Source organism: Dermacentor andersoni, chromosome 1 (assembly GCF_023375885.2).
Source record: "Dermacentor andersoni chromosome 1, qqDerAnde1_hic_scaffold, whole genome shotgun sequence".
NCBI lineage: Eukaryota > Metazoa > Arthropoda > Arachnida > Ixodida > Ixodidae > Dermacentor > Dermacentor andersoni.
Genome location: NC_092814.1, coordinates 211,246,164 through 211,273,358, shown reverse-complemented (window position 1 = coordinate 211,273,358; position 27,195 = coordinate 211,246,164). Strand labels below are relative to the sequence as shown.

The window sequence follows — 27,195 nt, the reverse complement described above, 5'->3', positions numbered from 1 at the left end:
ATTAAAACAAATTTAGTTCTGTATTTTACGTGCTAAAACTACGATATGATTGAGGCGCGCCGTAGTGTGGGACTCCGCCTTAATTTTGACCACCTGGGGTTCCTTAGCATGCACCTAAATCGAAGTACATGGGCGTTATTTGCATTTTGCCGCCATCGAATTGCGGGCGGCACGGCAGGGAATCAAACCCGCAACCTCGTGCTTAGCAGCGCAACGCCACAACAGCTAAGCCACCTCCGCTAAGCTAAGCCACGTCCGCTAAGCAAGCCACCTCCGTGAGTCACACCTAAACAGACAGCATGGTTCTGAACCAACCTCGCATGCTCTCCGCCGCGTCAGTTTTAGGGAAGATTCTGGGCTGTGCACCCGGCAGAAGAGTCTCAATGCGCCGAGTCGAACGAGGCACTCGAATGCTAGGACTGAGTGAAAGGACTTGACTAATTACTTGCGAATTAAAGGTGCGGAGTCGAAGAACAAGAGGAAGACCCGAGCCTGCGAAGCCACCATGCAGGCGACCAGACGACACGTTCATACTAATAAATAAATAAATAAATAAATAAATAAATAAATAAATAAATAAATAAATATAACTCTGGGTGCGCCAGCGGAGCAGCAGGTGTGCCCTTTTGCCCGCTCTGTTCCGTTCAGACGTTCACGTGAAGTGGCGTCACAGCCAATGGGAATTTAAGTGCCGTTTCGCTGCTACAGACGCCGGATTTTTCGCTCAATCGGTGATTTGATGCTTTAGCATCAAACCAAACAAGCCCACTTAGTAAAATCGCCATTTCACAGTGCTTGGACCACTACTGGTACATCAGCGTGGACATGCAGATCTTCGTGGTGGCGTCTGCCGTGTGCGTGTTGATGACAAGGTAATTCTTGCTGCCGACGCTGGCACGTAAAAAAAGAAAATGTTCGAAAATGCTTCTGCTTTTGACGTAATCTTCTGTTACTTTGCAGGCATATCAAAGTTGGGGGAATCATACTTGTGTTGCTGAGCATAGCTGGATCGGGAATCGTGATGGTGCAGACGTTCTACTACAACTATCAACCAATAATACTCTTTTGGAATCCTGACACGGAGTAAGTAAATACTCTATTAGAAGTTCGGCGAACGAGACTCGCCCGTATAGGATTCCTGTTACAAAGAACCAAACATTCAAAGCTTGCTGGCTTTGAGTTTATACAAGACAAATAGAATTTATTCAACAGGGAACAAATTTCTCGCGTCCCACATTTCGCTATTCTCTCTCTCTGTGTGTGCGTGTGTGTGTGTGTGTGCGTGTGCGCGTGTGTGTGTGTGTGCGTGTCTGCGTGTGTGCGTGTCTGCGTGTCTGCGTGTGTGCGTGTGTGCGTGTGTGCGTGTGTGCGTGTCTGCGTGTGTGCGTGTGTGCGTGTGTGCGCGTGTGCGTGTGTGCGTGTGCGTGTGCGCGTGTGCGCGTGTGCGTGTGCGTGTGCGTGTGCGCGTGTGCGCGTGTGCGTGTGCGCGTGTGCGTGTGCGCGTGTGCGTGTGCGCGTGTGCGTGTGCGCGTGTGCGTGTGTGCGTGCGCGCGTGTGCGCGCGCGTGTGTGCGTGTGTGCGTGTGCGTGTGCGTGTGCGTGTGCGTGTGTGCGTGTGCGTGTGCGTGTGCGTGTGCGCGTGTGTGTGCGTGTGTGTGTGTGTGTGTGTGTGCGCGTGTGCGTGTGTGTGTGTGTGTGTGTGTGTGTGTGTGTGTGTGTGTGTGTGTGTGTGTGTGTGTGTGTGTGTGTGTGTGTGTGTGTGTGTGTGTGTGTGTGTGTGCGCGCGCGCGCGCGCGCGCGCGTGCAGTGTGCTTCGGTAGCTTCTGACATGTATTTCGTTTTTATTTAGGTCGTGGTGCCTTCTAGCCGGTTGTGTGTGCGCATGTCCGACAAGGTTGTTGTCGTTAGTTGCGGCTGCTTAAACTTAACCGTGTTCACGAGTGAAAATGAGTAAAAAGCCCGCCGACCATTCTCCACGACAAGAACAAGGCGAGGATAAAAGTGGCTGCAATAAATGCAAGGAAAAGATTATAGTGGGTGTATTTTTTAGACTGCACATAATTAAAACAAATTGCACCAGATTTTTAAAATACTACGTAGTAAAAGAAACATTCGGCGTTCACTCCTGACGGCCGGTAAGTGGCTTTATATTTTACAGTTACAACGTTTGCCAGTGAACGGAAAGAATGGTTACTTGGTTATATGAGTCGACTATTGTTACGTCCTTAAGCGGCATTTATTAGTATTTATTTAATGAAAGGAAATTTTGTGCGCATTCAAAGTAGGGTTCTTTCATTTCCGTTTGCACATATTGCACATAATAAATGTACATTTTGTACATTTTGTCCACGAAAAATTTGGTAAATAAAATAAGCGCGCATAATTGCAACGACATGCTGCGTGTAGGGGTAATGTGTTACGCACCTGGTGAGGTCTATATAAAGTAGTAGGCTCAGATTCTTACCAAATAGATTAAGGTGAGTAAATACGTCAAAACAGCGGGATATATCTAAATAAAAACATTGTTGCAAGGACGCCAGGTCACTGCAAGATGGAGACTTCCAAGTGTTCAACAGGGGTTGAAGAAGGGCCTTCTCAGCCCGGGGCCATCGTTTCGACAAGGAAACTTAATTGTCTCCGTTAGGGCGAAAAGAAGTTCCCTTGTCGAAACAAGTTCTTTCCGGGCCGAGGCTTCCGCTGTTCACCCTCACTGTTTATGATCGCGGCGAAGAGATCTACATGGGAAAACATGGTAATGCTGATTACGTTAATTGTTGTGCATCTGCCACGTAAGGAACCGCGTGCATAAAATATATTCTTTGCGTAAAAAGTTACGTCTCATCTTACTTTCCTTGCAACTTGAAGCACTGCGACATGTGCAGTGCAGTTCTCTGAGATATCTGCTTTGTGGAGAATTTGCTTAAAAATTAAATTGTGGGGCTTAACATTTCTAGATATTACACGTGCTATGATAGATGCAGTAGTGGATGGTTGCTGATTAATTTCGACGATCCGGTGCTATTTAACGCTCAACCTAAATAGGATGCACAAGTGTTCATTTTCTTTTATTTCATTTTGTTTGTTTATTTTGCACCGCGCTCGGGAATCGAACCCATGACCTGGTGATCGGCAATCACGGCGGGTTCGTACTGAATTACATTATTTTTTCACTAACATGTGCTTACGGAGACGTTGGTCGCAGGTACAGCCGTCAACTCCTCTTTTGCGACGTGTAAACTATGCGTAAACTCGCACAAGAATGTCACTGAGCAGATGTAAGCGAAGTCCTTTATTACGTAATAAGTGGCGTACCAAAACCACATCAAACACCACATCGTTTCAGGGCAAGGCCCACATCACATGCAGATGGCTCTGGGTCACGGAAACAGGTTACGCGTCTAGATAGTCTCTGTGGACGCATTGCCGCACGAACCGACAGTTGATATTTCACGTGAAACAAATATCTGAATATATATGTCGATATAGACACGTTCGAGCAAGGACTGTACAGTCAAATCCATTTAAGTAGAACATTCTCAAAGGCGCATCCACTATAAATAGTTCGATTACCACGTAATTTGATTGAAAAAGTTCGTGAAATCTTACCACTAAAAGCACCGGTCTAATTACTTTACCAAGAAAGACACTGATTGAGCTGTCAGATGCAGGTTCTGACTTTATGTAATAGTTCATTCATTGACCGGTACATCCGGACCTGCGCGAACCACGCCGATTAATGAATATGCAGGTCTTTTTCTAATTTTCTTTTTTTTTTTTTTTTTTTTTACAGCGAAGTTGTATATATAGTTACTCTCTGCCGGTGGTCGCTGCCCGTCCGTCTACACTTCGCGTCGACACGAAAAAAATTTCGTATCCAGTTTATCGCGAAAGTTCTGTAGCTCTCAATATAATGTAGATGTCTTGAAAAAATCGCACTGAAATTGACCGACACAGCCGACGCAGCACTGTTGCGTCACGTCGTGAAAGGTTTGCTGGTAATTTAAGTTTCAGTGATGGGTCGAGGCTGCATAAACGACACCGAGAGTTCTGTGGTGTTTGCAAGTGACTTAACGGGATGGTGCGAACGAGACTGCGAAGCTCTCTTGCAGCGTCTACTCTCGATAAAGGTGTAAGGCGTGTCGGTGCGCCAGCCTGGGCACGTTGGGCAGCGTCATCGGCGAGGTGATTACCAACGATGCCACAATGTCTCGGCAGCCACTGAAAGATGCTATCATGTCCTCGTTCTGAAGCGCAATGGCAAGTTTCGTTAATTTTAGACACCAGCATAGACACTGAGCAACCACGGCGGGTAACTCAATTGTTTTATCGAAACTATCAAGAAACAAATTATATGACAATTAGCCGCTAAGACGACTCTAACATTACGCCGAGTTTCATCTACCTTTCGCAATTACGTAGTTCCCAGTGAAGTTGTAAATATTCTGAAATTCCCGTCTGCTATGTGGTGGTACTTGCACACGTCACTACACTGTAAACGGAAATAATCCCTAGAGGAGTATAATGCTTGCCCTATATAATGCGACCCCCCCGGTTGGAAGTTTATTATACTCCGTATGACCGGAGTAGAATTTTTCCTCCATGCGAGCGGAATTTTTGCGTGGAGCCATGGGAATTTTTTCTTGTCTTTTTTATTTATTTTTTACTTTGCACTGAACGGAGTTTTTTCGAGGTGCAGTACGAGTATAAAAATAAGTATCGCGTCAGTTTGCGTGGAGACTTTTATATGCAGAGGCTATAGGTGAAATTTCGAAATTTACGCACAAGACCGCATCAAATTTAAAGAAACAATTCAATGGAAGCACATAAATCATAACATTCATAAACATTTGAGAAACGCCCAATTCAGAACTTTGAAAGACATCCAACGTACAGGCGACACGCAAGAAGCAACGCTGTTAGTATATATAGCCACGATACTGTGTGCCTCTAAACCACCTTGTCAACAGCTGTGATGTTTTCAGGATTACGACTAACATGATCGCTAATACGACATCCGCTTCTCAAAAATTAACAGAACACCTCAATCAACACAAAACTGTTCATCCAGAATAGTGAGAAAAAAGGTTAATGGCGTATTTTTTCCAAATTGGCATGCCATTCTGTGAGTGCTGAAGCGACTTCGCACACTGCCGGAGTTCGCGGCCAAAAAAGTAGCGCTTTAGTTACAGCAAGCAAGAAAAATGCAAGTTCGTGTGCTTCACGGCAAAATTAATTTTGCGCGAAATAGTGGTAGCGTAGCAAGAATTTATCACGTGCGAGCATGACCCGCAGCAGCCGACGTAACATGTGAAAGTGCGCAGTGTTACATATTTTAGACCGCACTACTTGCTCAGCGTCCGAGCAATGTGTCTCGGTTATGAAAAGGAGTCACATCGCTGATCTGTCGAACGAATCATCGCACTCGGAGCCAGCAAGCATGCTTCTAAATTAGCGTCTGAGATAGAGCGTGATGTTAATGAAATATCGGAATCAACGGCGGGATAAAAACAGAAGTGTGCGATAACGATTCGATTCACATTGCTCAGTAAGGAGCTTTATTTACAGCACGCATACTCATGGCCTACCGTTCTCCCTGGGCGAGGATATCCGTATACTCAGATACATAAAAACAGTTGCTTGCACTCCGGTCTTTCTACCTCATAAAACAATAAGAATAAATCACTATACAGTCAAAAGATGTATTCGGTGTCTGTGTCCTTCAATAATAATAATAATAATAATAATAATAATAATAATAATAATAATAATAATAATAATAATAATAATAATAATAATAATAATAATACCTATGTATACATAGATCCGTCGTCTGAGGTAAAACACCACAGCTTCGCTGCTTGTCCTTCACAGAGTGGAAGGGTTGAATAATTTTTTGAGGGGCTGTTGTCATGTACCGTGATAGGGCGCTGCCATGGCTCTGGAAATCCGCGCATGGCACGCACTATATTAAAAAAAAAGAAGTACTTTTTTTATGACGGGTTTGAGAGGGCTTTGTTCGCCGGGAAAGTCAACTATAACCGAGCCGTTTGACGTTGCGCGGAGTTCAATGTATCGGATGCCAATGCGATTTTCGTTCAATGTAATGGTACATTTTGCCTATGTGTTCTCGCCGCAGCTTTACGGTGCTCAGAAAATTTTCTGTACGAGGTAATTTGGTTTAACCAGGTTCTATATAATCGAGTTGGACATTATGTTGTTTGCCGTAGAACTAAGATTCCGACATCTGACACGCAACGTTCTGCTACTAACGAGTTTTATCGACCCTGTTTTCTTTTACTTCTTCATTTTTTTGGCAACTTTTCAGTAAATCGACGGAAACGGGCGAAATGGTATATTCGTTGCCCTTCGTTCACTTCGGATCTTTCGTCATCGGGATCTTCTGTGGTTTATGCACGTTGCACAGTGATCAGTGGCGTCCAAGTAAGGTAAGTGCTGCTTTCCAATCTTTCGTTCGCTGCGGCTGAGTCAGTCGATGCGATAAAATAGCACAACACAAAAAAGAGAGAACCACAATCCTTTCGTTTCTTCTTGTACTGCATCTTCTCTGCCTTTTTATTTCTCTTCTGTTGTCGTGTTATTTTCTTTCGCGCTGCTTGCCCGAAAACTGGAATACCAACTTAGCCAGCAGATCATCTTTCTGAGGTTTACCAGTCGGTTCAGGTGTGCAGCGGCATAAATGTGCTTTTCTTTCATTATCTTGCTACATATTTGTGGCATGAGCTGTGTTTTATGGCATTTCTGAGCAAAAGCCAGCAGGCCTTTCCTTTTTAATACTTTTTTTTTTCTGTGTAACAGAAATGGTGTAGCCAATATTTTCTATCTCTCTCTCTCTCTCCACTGCAAGACATTTAAAGAAAACGAACTAAAAGAAGGCACTAAACGTTGATTACAGAGCTGATGTAGCTTCTTCAGAGCCAACGGTGAATACGTGATCTTAAAAACGAGCAAATTAGCAAACAAAAAGCTGGTGAAATTTTGAAAGCTAAGGGCATTCCCCTTCTTTCATCCCAAGGGAAAGTGTTGTCTAAGGCGCCTATAATACTTAATTATGTGCATACTTTGACGTAAAGGATGCGTCGAAGGGCCTTCTTGAACTACGTGTGAGCGAGTGAAGGAATTTGGGACGGCTAGATGTTTGTCAGCCGCTGCTTTGAAGCCACTTAAGACCTCGTCCGCAGTGCGTAGAAACCTTCGCCCACGGTGCTCGCTCCAATTTTAGCAAGCACATGCTTTTGCGACACCTATGGGCCGCACTCTTTTGCAGAGCAATAATTTTCTACAAAAATTGGGACTCTGTCGCGAGTGGCTACGAGAGCAGCAAGCACGGTGGTTCAGCTAGCAGTTGAATGATGCTTAGTACATGGATTTGCCTAAACTTCCAAGCACTCGGTTTAGAAAACTGAGCGCTTGGAAAGTTAGAACGCTAAAGCGTAGCAAATAATGTCGCAAGAATGTGTGAAGCCACGAGCACCAAGATCAGACCAATCCATGTACTAACCATCATTCCCATGCTGGCCGAACGATCGCATCGCCAGAGTTCCCTCTGGTAATGCTGCAGAACGCCCCTTTAGACGCTTCCCATGCATTAACAAAGCAGAAGGCGTCTCCGATAGACAGTGGCCGTATAGCAGACGACATCAACGCACAGATCTTTCTGTGTTGCGTTCCAAAGGCTGACAGCCTCGCTCTCAGGTCGCGCTTTCTTGACGGATGCGGCCGGAAAGAGAGGCACAGACACGAAGGAGCGACACAAAGAAAGCGGGGGACGACGTGCGGGAGACATGGCGACAACACGCGCGTCGTGTCGCTGCCTTCCTCAGCTCGAATGACATTAAGCAGCCAGCCGACGAGCGGAAGGAGGGTGGTTCTCGTCAAGACAGGAACACCCACTGGTAGCTTCGCGTCGCGTTGCTTGCGTTTTTGTTCGATTGACAGGGACGAGTCACATCAACGTTGGTTGAACCGGAAGATGCATCCCGCGTTTTACTACAGCCGTTGTCTGTTCGGCGGGGACTCGCCACTTTTGCAGGCTAGATCACGTTTACTGCGTCATTTCTCCAATAGAGCCCGCTGATGACGCTGTACAGGCAGAGAAATTAGCGCAGTGTACGGTTACCGCTCATGGCTTGATCGCATGCGACGCAGTGCCACATGGTTAACGACCTTATATACAGGGTGTCCCGTCTATCATGCACCAAGATTTAAGAATATGTAAATGTCACGTGGTTAGAAAGAGCCAAGCTAATGTTGTATGCCGTCGCTTGGAGATACTCAGATTGTTTATTTTTTTTCCACTCCACCTAATTACATAATTTGTCGTAATTAATTAAGCAACTTCTCGAATATTATAATTAGGCGAAAGGTATCAATTAGAAAATTGTAGAACAACATGAAAAGCTCCCGATACAGCTTTCTGTTGCTCAATACGTGCTAGATAGCAGTATTTTTTCCGAGCGTAAAAGCAGCCTGCAATATACACGCAAAGTGCCTCGAGCGGCCAGTCGCGCGGCAGTTTTGCGTGTATTCGCGGGCTTCTTTCACGCTCGGAACAACGCTTTTATGCGGCGCGTACCGAGTAACCGAAAGCTGTATCGGGAGTTTTTCATGTTGCTCTACAATTTTCTCATTGATACTTTTAATCTAATTATAATATTCGAGATGTTGCTTGATTAATTAAGACTAATTATGTAATTAGGCGGTGTCTGAGTATCTCCAAGTATCAAGTATAATCTGAGTATCTCCAAGCGACGGCAAACAACATTAGCTAGGTTCTGTCCAGCCACGTGGCATTTGCATATTTTTTAAATCTTGGTGCATGATAGTCGGGACACCCTGTATAACTTTCGTCGGAAATGGTCATCGCCGGCGCGAGGAGTACTCCGTTTTAGGCGCGATGATTGCTACGCGATGGACTTATTTTGGATTCACATTTTGTTCGTAACCGGAATTAACTTCCTTTTAACAATCCTTGTTTAACTTCTGCCGCCTTGTGCGCGTATACAATGCCATAGAGGAGAAATAAAGTAAATACAAAATTGCTTATAGACACCCATATCTATCGTCGTGTACTCAGGTCAAAGGAACTCTATCGTTCTAATGAGAGGGACTTGGTTCCGTTAGTAAGAACAAGAACCTCTGCTACCTGAACATGCAACCGCATGCATGAGATGCCGCAATGTGCTTGAGGGCTTTAGACATTGTTCAGGACAGCTCATGTTCACTGTGATTGCGTGAGGAAGTTATAAAAAAATTCTTTCTTGAATACAATTCGTTTCTTGTTGTTGCCTTTTTGCGCAGCATACGTCACTTTTAGTTTGGATAAGTCCCCTGCCACTAGAATAAAAAGAAAAGTGGAGGGGAAAAGAGGCATGCTGGCATGAGTGCCGTTTTACTTCGATGGACAAATGGACCTAGACAATGTCTTAATTTACTTTCCAGTCGGCTAACAAGAGCGACGGGAACTGCTTTGTTAATCTCACGTCTCTCACGGCTGCCTCGGCGGTGGCGACGATATCGATGTGAACCCTCGAGAGAGCTCTTTTCGAGCAGTTCCAATTACTCCTGCTTGCCCGCTGAAAGGCGACTTTACGTTAGCTTCACTGCTGCGACGAATCTTTGTTGTCACTATAGACAGGGAATACTAAGATATTGCACACAAAAAGCAAACACGCTCAGACACAAAACATTCACCAGCAGTGGCGGCATCGTCGTGAAAATTCGTGTCCCCTTCCCCTGCAACATATTTGGTGGGCGCGAGAGAGGATGTAAATGCTTTTAGTGTTATCATAGGTTCCAATCCGGCATTTAAGTACGGCAGTGCGTCAACGTCGTCACCCACGATGTCGTTGTCCTTCCCGATGAACGACTGGACCGGCCGGTGGCAGTGCTTAAGCATGCGAACTGCTTCATCAATTATGGGCCCCTGGGTCTAGATTCACCGAGGAACCTTTCGCAAAGCTTAAAGTTGGCCATTAGGCTCCTGAATCCTTTCGTATCATTTAATTCGCAAGCCGTGCAGGCACCAGTCGTATAAAAGCGTTGGCGTAAGCTGTAAGCGACACTAAAGAGGAACGTTAAGCCGCTTTAGTAAACCACACATTTGCAAATGCAAAGCGGTCGCTAACCGTGATAGGAGGCTCGATAAGCCAGAAAATATGCAAAAACGTAAGGCGGTTGCCGACGCTTCTGTGATGTTCTCGTACCAGCTCGCTGTGACGTCGCGCATCTTGACGGCGTCTTCTTGAGTCGAGTAAATTGTTAATCGGTAATGAACTATCGAATTTTAACAGAAATAAAAATATATATATATATACCTAGCAATTTTTGAAAGTGTGATTCCTTTAATTGCTCGAAAATGGTCCAAACATAATATACTTCGAAATTCGTTACGTCACGCTGACGTCGCGGTGCTAAGTTCAAGAAAGGCAAACTGTTCTATCTTGTCCAAAATTCGCAAACCTTTTCCTCCTGATGAATGAAACTCTAATACTTTGCCGGTGTGAAATGATTCAGTGTTGCTGTTTAGTTCCCATTTAATCCCACAAAGCGAAACGTATCAGTTTTGCTACGCCGACTTTGATACCTAAAAACTCTCATTTATTCGCGTTAAACTTAACGCAAGGCCCATAGTAGCGTGTTTCTTACGCAGGAGCAAGTTTTTTAGTTGTGGATAGCAAAGCAGAGCAATTACTACATCATTGATTACAACACGAAGTTTAAACTCAAACATTGTATTGATTTTCTTTTTGTACAAGCTACTTTTCCATGGCCGAAATCACACGGAATATGTTCTCGTTTTCTTTTATGCGGAATGGTGTTTGGGCTTTGCGAGGTTATGAAAGAGAGCTCGATGAGCTTGCGCTTTCTGCGTTCGGTGCGGGCGGCTTCTTGCGTGGGCCTCCCGCCAAGTTGTGCGCCATTCTGCAGTGTTCCCGGTGCCTGCTGTGGGCGCTGTCACTGTGCTGCACTACCGTGGTGGTGTTCGCCTCGTGGCCCTGGAACAACCTGAAGCTGCCGTCGAGGGGCGTGGCGGCGCTCTACGCGGCCCTGCACAAGAACGCCTGGGCGCTGTCCCTCGGGTGGATCACCTACGCGTGTGCCACGGGACAAGCAGGCAAGGCGATACTATTTGCGTACTCATGAAGCGATGCGTGCGTGTATAGTCAGATAGAATTTGCTCTCGAAGTAGACTATGGTGGCCCTTTTGCAAGCGTTAGTGCAAATCGCTTTTAGAACGAATTATGCTCGAATTAGTCGACGCGACGGCAATTACAGGGCTCGTAGAACTGCTTTCGCGTATGCACAGTTTTCCGCAGGACCCTGGCGCCCATTGCTGTTGATTGTTCTGCTCCAACGCTTTGGGCCATGCCTGTAATGAGGGTGACTCACTAAAGAACATTTATTCTTAACCTGTCACTGATTTTTGGTCCATAGAAAAAGACTTTTTAAGAGTCCTTTCCAAACCTTAGCCTAAAATGTACTCTTCCGGTGGTCTTCTCCTTTGGTGCTTCCTCTCCGCGTTTCAGCCACAGTAACGTTGGTGAGGCCATACTCGACTTCTTGTGTGAGATGCAAAGAACTCCACTCTAAATTTCTCCCTATTCTTTGTCTTAGTTTGCAGTATTATTGATGCAGTTATTGTTGTTCCCACTCTTTTCTACCCGCCGTGGTTGCTTATAGTGGCTTGGATGTTGCGCTGCTAAGCATGAGGTCACGGGATGAAATTCTGGCCACGGCGGCCGATTCGGCGGGGCGGAAAAGCAAGAACACCCGTTTACTTAGATTTAGGTGCAGGTTAAAGAACCCCAGGCGGTCAAAATTAATCTGGAATGCCCCACTACGGCGTACCTCATGATAAGATCGTGGTTTTGGCACGTAAAACCCATAATTAATGAATAATGTAATAATTAATCACACTTTTCTCCCCATAACAATATTATGTTTTCGTGTGTAATTCGGTTATTCGTTGAGATTTCTTCTTTTATATTTACTGTGTGAATTTTTGTTGTTTGCTATAATAGTCTTTGATGCAGAAGAGCATACAAATAATGCAAAATTAACAAAATAGTGCTTATGATCTCGGTGCTATACAGAGCAGTGCTACTCATTAATTCATGCCAGCAATTTAAATGGCTGTCACATGACATCTTGCATGACTGAGTAAAAATGGCGATGACAATAATCATAATGATCAATGTATAAAGCCATACTAAAAAATGTGACGATGAAAATTATTGTGGTCGCGTTGAAGCTAGATGTTAGAAACAAAATGCTCTATCATTTTGCATTGTGTTTGTTTTCTTTACGTTTCTCCCACCAAAAATCCAAAAATACTGGAATTTCAATGTTGTCAGCCAGAATAGCACTACCTGCGATTTTTACGCGTTTGTCAGTCCCTGATGTCGTGTAAATCCAAAATCGTGCAATCGCCAGGGGATCCTAGTAGACCAAGTGGCTTATACAGAAGAACGCGAAGTGGAGAAAGAAGACGGGGAAGATGCCTCGAAATTCTCCGGAAAGTCGACTAAATTTGCTCCCTGTGGACAGCAAGCCCCCAGCAACGGCTGCGAGCCATGGGCGAAGACTATTACCGCGTTCTCGAGGTTGGTCGCGACGCCTCGCAAGAAGAAATACGACGCGCCTACCGGCGGCTGGCACTCAAACTGCACCCGGACAAGAACCCCCAAGGAAAGGAGGCGGCCGAGGCGCGCTTCAAGGCGGTCTCCGAGGCGTACGAAGTGCTCTCGGACCGAACGAAGCGGCGCCAGTACAACCAGTTCGGCAGCAGCGCCTTCAACGCTCAGCCGCAGACCGACTCGCCCGGCAGCAACTTGAGCGGCGGCGCGTACGCGTTCACTTTCCGCGAACCGGAAGAGGTGTTCAGGGAGTTCTTTGGCGCGGCCAGCGGTCCGTTCCAGGACCTGGTCGGCCGGCCCGGCCAACCGGGTAGGGCCAAGAAGGCGCGCGGCACCACCGTCCTGACCGGCGGCCTGCCTTTCTGGCCGCAGAGCTTCGGACCCACCGAGCACTCGGGATTTCTGTACCACGTGGACGACGTGCTCTTCGCCACGCACGTGCCGGGCGGCATGAGCGTGGCGCCGGGCTTCGCGGGCATGCCGACGCAGGAAATGTCCTCCGCCTGGTACGAGGGCGGCAAGCGCATCGAGACGCGTACCACCATCGATGAAAGCGTGAAGACGGTGCTGCGCTTCGAGGATGGCGTGCCGGTGTCGCGCGCTGTCAACGGTCTCGTGCAGGCAGTCATCGAGAACAACGAGGTCGTTCAAGGTGGTGCGCTCGCTCAGCGAAAGCCTAGCGACATCGCAGCCGCGCCGCCGGGCCCCGGAGGTGCTCCGGTGCTCGGCAAGCGCGCCTCGCAGGCCAAGATCGCACGGACGGCGCCGCCCGCCAGAGCCGGTAGTCCGCGCCAGAGCGATGCCAAACCGGGGCTCAAGTCCGCTTCTGTTCGCGTCCCGAGCAAAATAGGGAAAAGCCGCGCTCGCTCCAAGTCCACAGGTGGGCCCAAGGACGCCTTCAAGAGCTCCAAGCCCGCCAAGAAGGAATCCGCCGATGGTGCGGCTGGCCCGTCGGCACCTGCCGCACCGCCGAAAGGAAAGGCGCCCAAGTAGCCATCACATTGACCCCGTGAGATTGTAAGGCGTACCCAGGAATAACGCCGCTGGCGTTCTTACGGACGTGTGAGATCGAAGGTTCCCATCATGCGCCTTTAGTTCAGTTGCGACGTGTATAGTGTAGCGCCGCAGTGAAGCTTTGGATACATTTACTCCCGTTTGAAAACGTGCTCATCGAATAGCTATATGTTAATTAGCTATTGTTTCAGAGTATGTAATGTTGGTACGCGACCGATAATAGAATAAAACCTCAAATAAACGCAATCAACCTCAGGTTGGTGTTGAACGTGAATATACTTTCTCACAATACCAAACGCTTTTCTTTGTGTCACTGCGTCCTAGTCCCGTATTTCCTGCGCCTATTATTCGCCCTTCGAACTGGTAAATACTGCAAGCTCACTTAAAAGGATTGTCCATGTCGTAATGTTTATTCTATCTTGTGGTGTGTGGCTGTCGCGTGGAAAATGCATTATTTTTGATCGCGCGCGTGGCGACAGCGCATGCTGAAATCGCAGTCCTGTTAAAGGGTTATTCGTTTTGTGTTTGCATATTGTGCCTACTCGATTTCATTTATGGCCTAGGGGTTCATGCTCGATGAACTACGTACCCAAAACGTCGCGTACAGTTCTCCATGCCGACGTTGCCTGGCTGCTTATCCTGATGGTTTGGCACTTGGCATCGCTTCGTGGATCGGCACACTCCCGTCGTTGAGGGCTGGCAAAACCTTTGCACCCATAAACGTAGCAGCTGTCGTATTTTAGGCATACGACGGATCAACGTGTGTTTTCGGTGTGCGGTCGTCTTGCGCACATGATTCGCGGTTGCAGCAGGGTTGCTTAAGCTGGATCCACATGACAGACTGACCGGAGGTCCCACTGATCACGTGCCGGCAGTATCGCGCGTCTGCAGGCACACATTCACACGACGGACCGAAATAACGACTGGATCGACAGCCTGGATCTAAGCCCTGAATATGCTTTGAAATGTAAATACCAAGAATAAAGCAGGGCGTATACTACGTAACTTATGCCGAAATTTAAAAATGTGTGAGTACCACGCACGTAGCTGGACAGAACTAAGGTAATGTTGTTCAGTGTCGCTTGGAGCAAGTTAGACTATATTTCTTAGTTCGCCTCATTACTTAATTATTGTTAACTCCCTTGTCGAGTATCAATTAACTTGTCAAGTCAGCTTCGCTGTCAATAATGAAATTGTAGACTATATTGAAAAATTCCCGATCCAGCTTTATGTCGCTCAAGACGTGCTGCATAGGTTTTTTTCAAGCCTGAAAGAAGCCCGAAAAACAACAAAAAGGTGCCGCGCGACTAGTCGTGCGGCACCTTTCGCGGGATTACGTGGGATTATTTCATGCTTAGAAAAAAAAACTTTTACGTAGTATGTGTTGAGCAACAGAAGTCTGGATCGGGAATTTTTCAGGACGGTCTTCAATTTTATCATTGAAACTTTTACCGTAAATATAATACTTTAGAAGTTAGTTATTTAATAACTACTTGTGTAATTAGACGAAGTACAAAAAACTAGCCTGACTTGACCCAAGCGACAGCAAACATTACCTACGTGGCATTTGCATATTTTTTAAATTTTGGCACAAGTTACGTGGGGCACCTTGCATAATAAAGGTTACCTTGCGTATACATCACTGGAATATACCTCTTCACGCGTTTATCTTAGCCAGCGATCCATATGTTTTTGTTTCTCATGTCGCGTTTGACCAGTTTCATGAAAATTAGAAAACGGTTAGGAGGGACCCAAATAGACGGACATTTTACGTATATCGCGTCTGGGCTTTTTTTGGCTGACAAATTTCAGTTCGGGGGTCATATACCAAACACCTCGGCGTTCGTGTTCTCGTGAGTGTGTCATCGGCGTTAATTGGTCTTTGGCATCCACTGGCCTGCCGGGGTTCGCGCCTGCTGCTTAGGGTATCTCATTCCATCGTCGCCGGCACTCCCGTGGGACCTGCGAGGATGGCGTCGAGACGTCTGCCCTGCACCTGGAGGACAAACTAGTGATTTGGTCTGTCGCGTGGATCCAGCGTTAAGGATGAGATTAGCGTAACCTCGCGCGGCGTGCAAGAAACGCCTCAGACCGCGGACATATCAAGAGCCACTGGAAAGGTTTATATAGCAGTAAGTTCGGAATTATCACACGCAAAAAGAACGATGCTATGGGGTGGCCATGGTGACGAATAATGCCATGGCGAAAAAAGTGCTAGCTTTTCTGCAACGTAGGGAAACGATTAACCGGAGATCGCAGACGATGCTCGCTAACGGAAGCAGCCCTCAACAGCCTCCTATTGCGCAGGCCCGGTGAACACGTTCTTGTCGTGGCGAGGATTCGTCGTGCCCAGCCGACTGACTTACTCCGTCTACCTCATCCACTACCTCGTCTACTTGGCGCGCGTGGGCGTGATCACTGTGCCCATGCAGCTCCACGAATTCCTACAGGTACGTTGACAAACTTACATGGCCGTGGCTGCTAAACGACCACATAATTTATTTTGTTTTGCTATTATTATCGTTCCATCATGGCTGTCCATATACTACCGGAGCAGTGCACTTTTGTAAGCACTGGCGCCTTCTATCGCAGAAAAAGAGAGAGAGAACACCTTTATTTACTGCGAAACCCGCTTTCCGTGCCCGTGGAGAGAAGGGAGGTCTGGTCGTCAGCCAAGCCTAGAACTTTAAGGTCTTCGAGCAATGCCCTCGTGATGTCTGCGGGTCACCAGTCATTCCCCCAGGATCGCATGTCTACGTGCAGTAGATATTTGACTGCGATCCCGCGCCTGGCTGCGTGGCCACCCGGGCAATCACGCAGAACGTGGGGTTTGTCGCGGAAGTAAGCGCACGCCATGCAAGGGAGAAACCCATCGTTACATTGTGTGTAACGTTGAATTTAGGGAGTCGGCAGAGAGGGTATTCGTGCACGCCTCAATAGGAGCACCTCGCATCTCGTTATGGAGTGAACTAGGATAAACTCTGGTTGGTATACGCATCTCGTCTAACCTGGTGCGCCGTTCGGAACGCGCCAGAGCAAGTAGTTCAGTGCGAAGGTGCTGTTGGCTCAAGAGGGACTTTTGTTTCTTAGCACATGTTGCCAAATGTGCTAGTCTAAACGATAACTGCTGGAGCGGTGATCAAACGATTGGTCATACGATAACAGAATTCATTTCGCTGCCTGGCGACAGAGAAGGCCTTCTTGACGTATAGAGCGGGGCACTGAAAGTCTCGAGATGCCGAAATCAATGAACAACGACACGTTGGAACAACTGTAGTCGGCGCTTGGTAGCGCATGCTCAGAATCAGAAGACGCTACTCTGTCTGGACTCATTGTGTCATCCGCTGGTGGCGCAAACGCATACTGCAGCGTGAGCTCCCTAGATAAAGCAAGTCGCTTCACAGTGCTTCCTCGCTCTCATAATAGAGGTTACTACAAAAATTGATAGATGGGACTCTGGCGCTGGTGTCTATGGGAGCCGCAAGTATTGCGGTTAAGCCAGCAGCATGTCACTGATGGGTAGTACATGGATTTGGCTTTCGTTCTTCTGGCTTCAAACGGCTTTGCGACTACGCCAATTGATCATTATAGGCAGAAGGTCGCGTCATAGGTTCAACAATTCGCAATGATTACAGGAGGGATGTTCCGAAACTAAGTTTCGTCATTTATTTTCACACGGTAACTTTACTGAAAATGAAAATACACCATGGCATCATGAACTATACACCTCGCACTATTTTTCCCCATAGTCGCCACTGACATTGAGACATTTGTTGTAGCGTGCGATCGCTTCGAAGAAACCACTCTGGTAAAAACTCGGTGCCCTGCGATGCAAGGAATTGTCGCACACCCTGCTCCACCTCAGCATTGTTTTGGAAGTGACGTCCCGAGAGTGCGGCTTTCAATACAGGGAACAAGTGCCCATTCATACCGGATAACAGGGGCGCGATCGGAGATCTTTGTTCGATACGCGTTCTGTTCGGTTGCTGCAACGTCACAAAGTGGCAGTATGCAAAATTTTTGAGAACAGGGCGGAGAGAGCAATCAATCGGCAAGCGGTGAACTCCACGGAAGTTTGCTTCCCTCGTTTGTCGTCTGCTTTCAGACAGTATATTACAAAACGAAATGTTTCTCGTCTTCCAACAAATGAAATCTTTATCTAAAAAATTTATCTTTTTCTTCTCAAGCTCAATCATGCTTTCAAATAGTAGTACGTGTGACTACTGCAATTTATAACTATTAGTTTCTCTGCGTCGTTCCTAGGTTGTTTCCCGCACAGCGAGAAGTAAAAAAAAAAAAGAGAAGAAAAGAAACGACGGGCACAGTGGCGCACTTTTCAAGAGGCAGCAACAACATTCCAGTGGCTCGCTGGCATCAATGATGGGGCCGATTTCGCTGTACAACCAACGCACTATTTCTGCCGAGAAACGAAAGCGACGCCGGAATTCGCTTTCGGCGATTTCTTCAAGCGCGTTTTGCACCACCACCCGCTCTCCTTCCTCCTCGAGCAACGCCAGCGCAACAACCTAAGTTCCCAACGCAAGCGCCATTTTTCCCGAAATAAACTATGGATTGGATCCGAACGTGCTATTCAGCTGCCGAAGCCGCCGTTCGGATGCAATCCAATCCACCAGACGCGCCATGCGAAGCCGGTCTCGTAATAAGCGATGATCGCTCCAAACTTCCCAACTCCCATCGCGTTCAGCGCCTATAGCAGACGACGTGCTCGGTGGCAAGATGATTGACAGGAGCGTGTTGCCATTTTGACGTCACCAAAAACATGGCCGCGCCCCGCGGCTGGCGACGTCGGCGCGGAGTAGGCCAATCACGCACGCCGGTAAGCGAACGAACGCGGCGAACAACGATCTCCGATCGCACCCCAGCATGCACCTCCATTGGCGACCATGTTGTCAGAACATGTCTGTCTGCCATCGTGATTTGTACTCGACTTCATTCCTCCTCCGCTGACGCTCCTTCCGTCGTTGAACCAGCAACGCACATAGATTGTTATGGCGATTGTTTCTTTCCCCTGGTGTACCATGTTCTCTTTAAAAAAAGATGACGAAACTTACTTTCGGGACGTCCCTGGTATGCATGTGCGCAGTTACTTAGTGCCTTAATCTGTTTGAAAAATTACAATAGCTTGAAATTTTCGAAATATGAAGCGGGGAAAAAATAAAACCACGACAACATCTGAAGCCTCGAGAACGAAGATTAGACAAAAACATGCACTATTCACCGTTTCCATAATAATTGAGCGGTCGCAGGGCCAGTATACCGTCTAATAATTTTTTTAGTAAACTCTATACAGACGTAACCAGGGCTGTACGCATTTCCTGTGATTGCTGTGACTTTCGCGACTGCATGTCCTATAGACCGGTGTACGTATTAGCGCTTCATTTCATATAATCAAATATAAAACGGTACCTCGTGCTCAAAAGACAGTTTTACTCAGGGTATGTTCGGCGGTTTCTCAAAAACATTACATAATATAGGGCGACATATGATATGTGTTGTCCCAGCTTAACACACGGGCCAAGCCATTTAATAAACATGCATATCCAACGCAATGTTGCAATCTAAATGACGCGAAGCTCGAGTGGGCCAGGCAGCAGCGGATGGCAGGAGCATAGCCTCGTCGCCTGTGAGGCTGTTCGATGTCTGCGTCGGGCGAAGACGAAGGCGATGTCTGGTGCTTGTCGTGGAAAGAACGTTGATGATAGTATATATGCAGAGAGAAGCACGGACACGTATCTAAATACGCTTTCAGGCTTCATATCTCTTGTGTCACCGTGGCACATTCATTCTGGGCGATTTGTCAAGAACCGGCAATACCCAGTGGCACATGCCCACTGCGCATACCCAGTGCCGAAGTTATCTGTTCATGCCCGTTTGCGTATACCATGTGACTGAAGTTGTCTACTATAGGCCAGACAGCAGCCAGCAGCAAGTTGTCTGTTGGGTGTGGCTGCACAATTGACGACTATTATCTAGTCATAAAGATGCGCTTGAGTGTCGTTATTTCTTCATACACTGGAAATTATGTGACCAAATGAATTAGAAGCCTTTAATAGCAGCAAAAAACGTTGCAATATGTTACATCGACGCTAAATAGAAAAATAAATGCACTACCCTTGATTCCAGCGCCAGATTTTCCTTACGTAATCTTGTGAAAATGTTTAAGAGGAACAACGGATAGACTGCAAACGCTGGAGGTGTTGGAGAGCTCTCTTGAACTACAAGCGTGAAAAAAAAAAAAACTAGAAGCGTGAAAAATTTGCCGATAGGGAAATACAAACGGGTACTATCGAGCATCTATACGTCTCGATAGCATCGGCGCGATTGCGAAGTATGTCTAATTGCCTTGTTCACAGCCGCACTCGGTGCTGCGTCGTCCCCGGGCACGCTTTTCTCCACTCAAGCAAGAAAACAGCCGGCAAAGCTTCCAAGGTCCTTCCTCGCAAGCTCAGTCAGGATTAAAGAAAAAAATATAGCGATAAGGACCGACAGCTAGCGAGGATTAAAAGAACACCACCCTTCCGCCGCGCAACTCTGTCATGTGGCGATGACTATCGCGGGACCGTGGAGGGCGAATAACGCGGGCGCTATATCCGTGCCACTCCTGCTTTATATACCCACGCTTGGTGAGCGAACGCTAAGACGAAAACAACAAAGCCAGGAAAAATGGGACACGTAATCCACTTTGCCGAAGTGGCGCTGCTTTCGTTATAAGAAGAAATCTACCGAACGAGAGAGACGCGTGAAAGGGAAGTTACGATATATTCCTAATCCGTGGCCTCCAGGACGCGAGAGCAGGAATGAAATAAACTGGGAGAAATAGCATACGCCGAAAGGTAAAGTGGGTCCGACTCTCTGCGGCAAAGCGCAACGTATTCCACCTCCTCGCCGCCTTTACTGCCTTGCACACTTAGCGCCGGTGTGTACGCGGGAAGTGTATACTGTGACACGTATCGACGAGGCCGTATCGCTTTCAGTTCAAGGACTTCCTGGGCGTGTCTGCGATCAGCTACCTCTGGGCCTACGTGCTCTACTTGGCAGCCGAAGCGCCCGTGGCGAACCTCGAGAAGATGCTGCTCGGCCGGCGGGCAGACGACGGCCGCGCCGCCGCGGGTGACGCACAGAAGAAAGCAGGCGTCACCTCGAGCTGTGCCGCCACGTGCGAGCAACAGAGCAAGCTCTAATACAACTTTTTTTAAAACGCAACTGTGACTGTTTCACTGTCTTACTCACTCGTGTCACACGAGCGCTGTCAGTGTATGTTCACGGAGTCAAGGTGCATCGAAATCGACGGTCATCGAGCGCTTCTCCCCAACAAAGGTCGTGCTGCATTGACTTTCGGCCAGTCGTGCTACAGATTCCCGAAATGAATCGCATGCGATCATCTCTATAGTCATGGTTTTGTGAAATATCTGAGTTGTAGAGAGCTCTAACGCGAATCTACGGTGCGCGTGGCGCCGTCGTGAAAGTAAATTGTTTTTTTGTTTCAGCTACTGCAAACAACCTTCCGCCCATGGAGCCACTGCGGCCAAGTAGCGTGCATGATAAATGTTGGCGGTACATTGTACTCGAAAAACTTGCGGCCATTTACACGCAATGCATCGTGGCTTAAACTGTAGCGGAGAGTTGGAAGGATATCGGGATCCTTCCAACTTACCGCTAAAGTTGAAAGGGATATGCAAAACTGGGCTCACATCTATATTGATAAATCAGGTAATTGAGAAATTTGCGGAATGCTACATACTTTTCTCTTCATGGTCTTCGTGGACTACATTAAGACGTTAGCCGGGATATCAAGTCATAGATATATCATCAAGGACATAATTAATTCACGGCCGAAAACGCAAAAAAATGTACGGTAATTAAGGAATTAACTCCATTTGAGCTTCCTACGTTCGTATTTGCCTCCCTTGAGCTTCTCCCAACTTGCAAGGTGTTTTTGAAGCATGTTTCTTTTGAAGTATTAGCGTAAAATGATGAAGCTCACATAATGTCAGATGAGAGAATGTTGGTTTTACTTTATATGGCTATTGATCATGTGTATGCGCTAGTGGAGACTGTGTTTAATGATGGCACGAAAGGGATTGATTGAGTGAGACTTTAATATTGGAAATGTTGGCAACTTTCGTTGCCGGCACAACTTAGCATACTCGTTTACTGCTCTCACATTATAGGAATACCTCGAGCTCACCACCACAACGTCATCGTCCCAATACGTGCGCATGCAGCGACATAGAACGACGTTGCGCTGTTTTATTTAGATATATGCATCGGGCCTGAAGACCTACAAAGTTAAGTAGCTCGTGTGAAAGGGTTCGGTGTACGTAATTGCAATGGTAGGAAGGGCTTGCGCACATTTGTAAACACGCACAATGTTGTCAACGCTTGCGGATACGTTCTAATAAGAACATCGTGACAATCGAAAGCAAGCATTTAAACTGGTCAGCTTCGAGTTAGAGACAAGAGAGAAAAAAATATGAGACCTCAAATTCTAGCAAGGCGGAACAGCCTAGTTTAAAGGTGAAACGATTTATTTTTCCATGGTCTAAAAAATATCAAACGTACAAGATTTCACATGAAAGGTTTTCTAAACAGTTTCGCGGTTTGTGGGACAATATAAAACAATACAGGAAACCGCGTAAGCATCAAATATATCAACAAAGACACGGAAAGAAGTGAAGGCCATAAATAGAGTGCAATAGAGCCTGAGCAAAAGACTCTTGTCCCGTAGTCGCGAAGAATAACAACAACAAAAAAGCACGATAAACGGAAGAACGAAAAAAAAAGCAGCAAAGATAATGTTGCTTTCCCCACCTGTCAGTGTGAACAATTATTTGCGTGCCTAGTCTAGGTGAAAGTGCTCGTGGCGTCGAGTGATGGGCTCTTGTATAGGTGCATTGATAAGTATAGTCAAACCACTGTCGCATGCCGTATGTAAACGATTATACGCTCTTTGTTACGAATATGTATTCAACATCGTAAAAATGGCCGTGCAATGATGATGCTTTCATTAAAACTCTCGTTCCTTTTAGGCACATTTCGAATTAAATAATGACTGATTAACACGCAGGTTAATCGTGGGTGTATACGCTTGACAACATGTGGCTCGTGAGCTTACAAACGGTCTTGAAGGCAGTGCCTTCATGCGTGAATAACGGTGTGTGTACAGGGTGTAAATGTGTAGATGTTTGAGAAGAAACAGCTTGACCTTTGCAGTCATTCATCTTGTCCATAGCCTGGACGCCTGAACAGGATGGTGTTTCTTTTTTCTTTTTCACTCGTGTCGCTAGGGCAGAACATCTGTTTACAACACGTCTCTTTTGAATCCTGTTACTTGGGGGCAAATCGCGATGCACGACATCACGCAGAAGTTCAATTACGTCCCCAAGTGGGATAATTTGTGACAATGAAAATTATCACTAATCGGCTGAATTATTATTAGGGCTAGTCTTGGTATTGAACAGTAAGAAGTGTGAAGTAATACTCTTATATGGAGCAGTTTTACTATATCGAATTTCTTAGTTTGCATGATTCACATCGCACCCCCCTTGTAATCCAAAAACACAAAACTTCACTCTGAAAGCATTTGGGGACAACAAGCGACAGACAAGAGCAGTTTTCAGATTTGCATTGCACAATGGCATAAGTGTTGACAAGACAGGTCATCCCAAGCAAGGAATCGTTGACGAGAGACCATAGCCAGCCCTCCGTGACACAACGGTGTGTCTGCTCCGAGGGAATTCTTTCAGGCTCACTTCAACCATAGCAAACGGTATCATCGCCCGTCAACGACCATCAAGAAACGTCAACGTGTGCAAAGGTGGTCGCTCTGCACGATCATGTATTACACGTAAGGCACCGTGCCGTATAATTTTGAGAACCATCCACACGGTGGTGCTACAAATGTAGGGACAGCTAGAGAGAACTGCTTTACTATGCGACGGCGACACGGTGCTATTGTGCTTCGTGTCACCGTTGCTGTCATAGTGAGCGGGGCAACGTCTCACAAAAATCTGGCGGCCCAAAAAACGCGGTAAAGCTGTTGTACTTTTTTCTTCCTTTTGATAATCCAAGCATGCATTCTCTGCGTGCTCAGATTACCTGCTCGGGCAGTCGTGTATTGAACGCGCACACTGCATCTCAAACTCCATAGCTGAGCTCCCAGATCAGGAAGAAACTCAGGCGCACGGGCGCTTCTGTGACCCAAGGTCCTCTGTAAGCACATGTATACTGTCTCAGTCGAAAGTCTTCAAGTCCCTCCGCAAGTAAAATATGTGTAGCCGGGTCCTGTTGCAGAGCTCTTGTAGCATACCTGGCACACCGAAGCGGAGGAAATCAATAAGCAAGGTCCCCGTCAAGCTCTGTGGCTTTCAGCATCGAAGTTCGTGGTCCTCCCAATTACAATGATTGACAAGTACCCTCACGGCGCAGTGGCCTGAAAATTTTTGATTAATATTTTACCTATGACTTAGTTGCCTTCTTTAAAAATAATGCGAAGTGAATAGAAGTAGCGATAGCCGCCATAATGGTAGCGAGTACCCTTAAACTTATTTTAATTTTACTATAAGCAAGGAGGGATTTTGCAGAAAATGCATCGCATCACACAGGCACCACTCAACATCATAAGGCTTGTCTATGACTGGTCACTGTCGGGCTTTTGTGAAGCATCGTTTTTCTGCAACAGCTCTGCGAAGGAAAACCCTATACGAACGAGCGGCTATTGCCAAATTTTGAAGTTTCCAAGAACGTTAAATCGCTGGTGTTCTCTCTGGAGTGAACCACGACAAAGAGTCTGTCACGCGCATGCAGTATGGTGCCATGTGACCATGCACGCACGGTCACACCACCACCGGCCGAGTGATACCGAAAAGCAGCGTACCTTCCCGACACCAGCAGTGTTCCTTATTACACGAAGGGAGAGTGTGGTACAAGCTCCTTTGCGAGATCAACATGCTGGGTATACCCGTCGTTCGAGTGCCATGACGCGGACAGCTTAGCGTGGATGAGGGTCCTAGTGTACGTGTACCTTGGCTGGAAAAATAAGGTGTTCTCGGAATGAGCTTCCTCGGAAGAAATCTAGTTCTGGCGCAGTAAAACTAAGCGGAAAGAAGGCACAGAAAGAGCGCCATTTTTTCCCTTCTTCTGTCCGCTTAGTTTTGCTGCGCCAGAACCGCATTTCAAGCATGAACCAACTAGCCCAACATCACATTCTGCTTGCCCGGAATGTATTGATTCCACTGTAATAAATTTTACATTAGGGCTTGCATCGAACGGTAAAATAATAATTAAAAAGAAAATGAGACTTTCGACTGGAAGTGACAATAAGTAAGCATTGTCCGTTGTCCTCTTTCTTCCAAATTTAGCCACCCCGCCGGCGTTAACGTCAACCTTTAATGTAAATGTACACCCTAGCCCAAGTAACTGCGCATTCCACTCAATATAATTGACAATTCTATAACAAAATAGCTCTTACACTCTTTTTAGTGCTCACTAAGCCTTTGTGAACACGGAATATTGGTTCTCGGGTGCACCTTTAAGGTCTCCTAGATCTCCGTAAAAGAAAGATGTTAGTCTTCCCAGCATTCTGTTGGTGGCTACAGCACTACGGCGCCACTTTTCTTGCGCAAGAAACACTGTGCGGGGACTCTCCACAATGATGTGACCAGGACACGCTTGTTTTACTGATGACTGTAGACACAGCAATGAAACAAAACACTCGTGGCCTGGAGCGGTGAGGTGAAAAAAAGCAAAGGACAGGAATCCTCCTTTGCGTTTTCTCTTGCCTCGGACACGAAAAAAAAATAAATAAATAAAAAAAGAAACCCCACGCGGTTGTGCCCAACAATTTTACCAGAGTCCTGTAAATGCATTCTTCTTTTCTCATAAAGTATTTTCGAACTATTTTTAAAATAATTTTTATGGAGTGGCCTTGGGACATGGAAAACTGTATCTTCTAGTGGTGCTTGGTACGTGGACATTCCAACTATTTGACTGGAATCCAAAATACCTTCTTCGCTCATTTTCAGGCAGAAAAAGCGCAGAAAACAGAAATAGCATAAGCATTGGGCATGTTTGAGCAACAATAACCTGCAGCGAACAATTCTTTAATACATTCGTCCCTCAAGACATCCTGCACATGTCATCGGGAACTGTTGACCTCGAACCCGTTCAAAACAAGTCCAGCTGAACCTCATAATCGTTTGTTGACTCGCGAAAACAAGGCACCAACGCGCCTGAAAGACACATCTCACACACACACATACAAAGAAAGAGAGACAGAGGGAGAGAGGCAATCTGGGAATGAACTATGACTTTCACGACTTCCGTCGCGGGCCGTACGAGTGTTCGTGCTTAGCATCCGGCATGGGAGAAAGCACAGTGGTCGAGGAGCTCTACGTTCTTTCGCGTCGACGCAAACTTTTTGGCGCTCCAAGTGGCATTACCGTTTGGCACAGCCTTCCCGAGGCCCCACAGTACGCTAGAGGCCGTACGTCGAGATGATTTGTAGAACTGATCGTAGCAGGCAGCTCAACATTATTTCCTCCCTATTGGCGCATAGAAATAAACGCAGTATGCGAGAGCTCTTCAGACGAAAGCTATGCGTGCTAACTCCCACGGCATCACGAGGGGTCGCGGTACCATCCAGGGTCTTGTTCTCAATAACGGTTGATGATGCCACGACGGGGTTCAGATCAGCAAAGTAGTAGCACTGCCACTAAGTCAGATCCTGTTCTCTCTGCTTCACGTGTTCGCTGAGTATTCCGTTAACGTGACGCCAAAGCGGAGTTGGAGCCTCAGTTCTTTTTCTCTAGAGGCGGAAGACGTCAGTTTGAAAACAAACAACAACAACAAAAAACAAAGTTGATTTCCCTTCGAGGCAGTGTCGCTGCTTTTGTTGATCTCGCACCTAAATGCCTCGTTTAAAGGGCTCATGAATTTATATTACGCCCTGTAGTTTCTCCTCCTCCTTTCTCCACGCCGATGCTTGTAACACAGCCGTACGTCCCTGGATTGGCCACGCGTTCGGAGCTCAGGACTAAGGCTCTTCAGGAATGGTGGCCGGGATGTGGCTCGAGTCGTTGTTGGCCATGGGCGCAGCCGCCGATCCGTTCGAGGTCGGCTCGGATGTGGTGGCGGCTGGAGGCGGAGACTCGGGTTGCGGCTGCTGCGGCCGCTTCTTGGAGCCTCCTCCCGGCTTGCGGATTTTGTGGAACTGGAAGATCATCCGTGTGACGCCGGCCACGGGCGCCTCGTACACCACGTGCAGGAGGTAGGCGAAGAAGTAGCTGATCACGGCCACGCCCAAGGAGTCCTTGACCTGCGCACACGGGGATCACGTCACTCGCTCGAAAGCCAAAAAGCAATTTTGGTAAGTCAGCGCCTGCGTGTGTCTAAAACAAAAGTCTATTTTGTTACTGAAGCTTGCAATAACACACTAAATAGCTGGTCGACGAACCGCAAAGCAGCCTTTTTTGCTTGGCGCAGGATGATTACGCAACAGCAGTGGC

At 46.9% G+C, this 27,195-nt stretch overlaps 3 protein-coding genes across 3 annotated transcripts in view; 2 read left to right on the top strand and 1 right to left on the bottom strand.

Annotated features, from left to right (window-relative positions):
* LOC126547030 (nose resistant to fluoxetine protein 6-like) overlaps window positions 1-20,883 on the top strand; it is an 80,802-nt gene extending 59,919 nt beyond the window's left edge. Inside the window, exons 9-14 of the mRNA XM_055062616.2 lie at window positions 793-872; window positions 961-1,083; window positions 6,325-6,445; window positions 10,947-11,133; window positions 15,977-16,119; window positions 20,665-20,883. Of these exons, the coding sequence (XP_054918591.1) occupies window positions 793-872; window positions 961-1,083; window positions 6,325-6,445; window positions 10,947-11,133; window positions 15,977-16,119; window positions 20,665-20,871 (861 nt within the window). The 3' untranslated portion in view covers window positions 20,872-20,883. The remainder of the gene's footprint in view (window positions 1-792; window positions 873-960; window positions 1,084-6,324; window positions 6,446-10,946; window positions 11,134-15,976; window positions 16,120-20,664) is intronic.
* On the top strand, window positions 12,529-13,905 carry LOC129380858 (dnaJ homolog subfamily B member 6-like). The gene has a single exon (XM_055063014.1). The coding sequence runs from the start codon at window positions 12,593-12,595 to the stop codon at window positions 13,646-13,648; it is 1,056 nt and encodes a 351-aa protein (XP_054918989.1). The 5' UTR covers window positions 12,529-12,592; the 3' UTR covers window positions 13,649-13,905.
* Window positions 20,884-22,200: 1,317 nt separating the features above from the next.
* LOC126547029 (nose resistant to fluoxetine protein 6-like) overlaps window positions 22,201-27,195 on the bottom strand; it is an 81,804-nt gene continuing 76,809 nt past the window's right edge. The window contains exon 14 of the mRNA XM_050194849.3: window positions 22,201-27,005. Within this exon, the coding sequence (XP_050050806.2) occupies window positions 26,724-27,005 (282 nt within the window). The 3' untranslated portion in view covers window positions 22,201-26,723. The remainder of the gene's footprint in view (window positions 27,006-27,195) is intronic.

Coding starts and splice junctions, on each gene's coding strand:
- LOC129380858 (XM_055063014.1), top strand. CDS start 12,593: ATGGGCGAAGACTATTACCGCGTTCTCGAGGTTGGTCGCGACGCCTCG.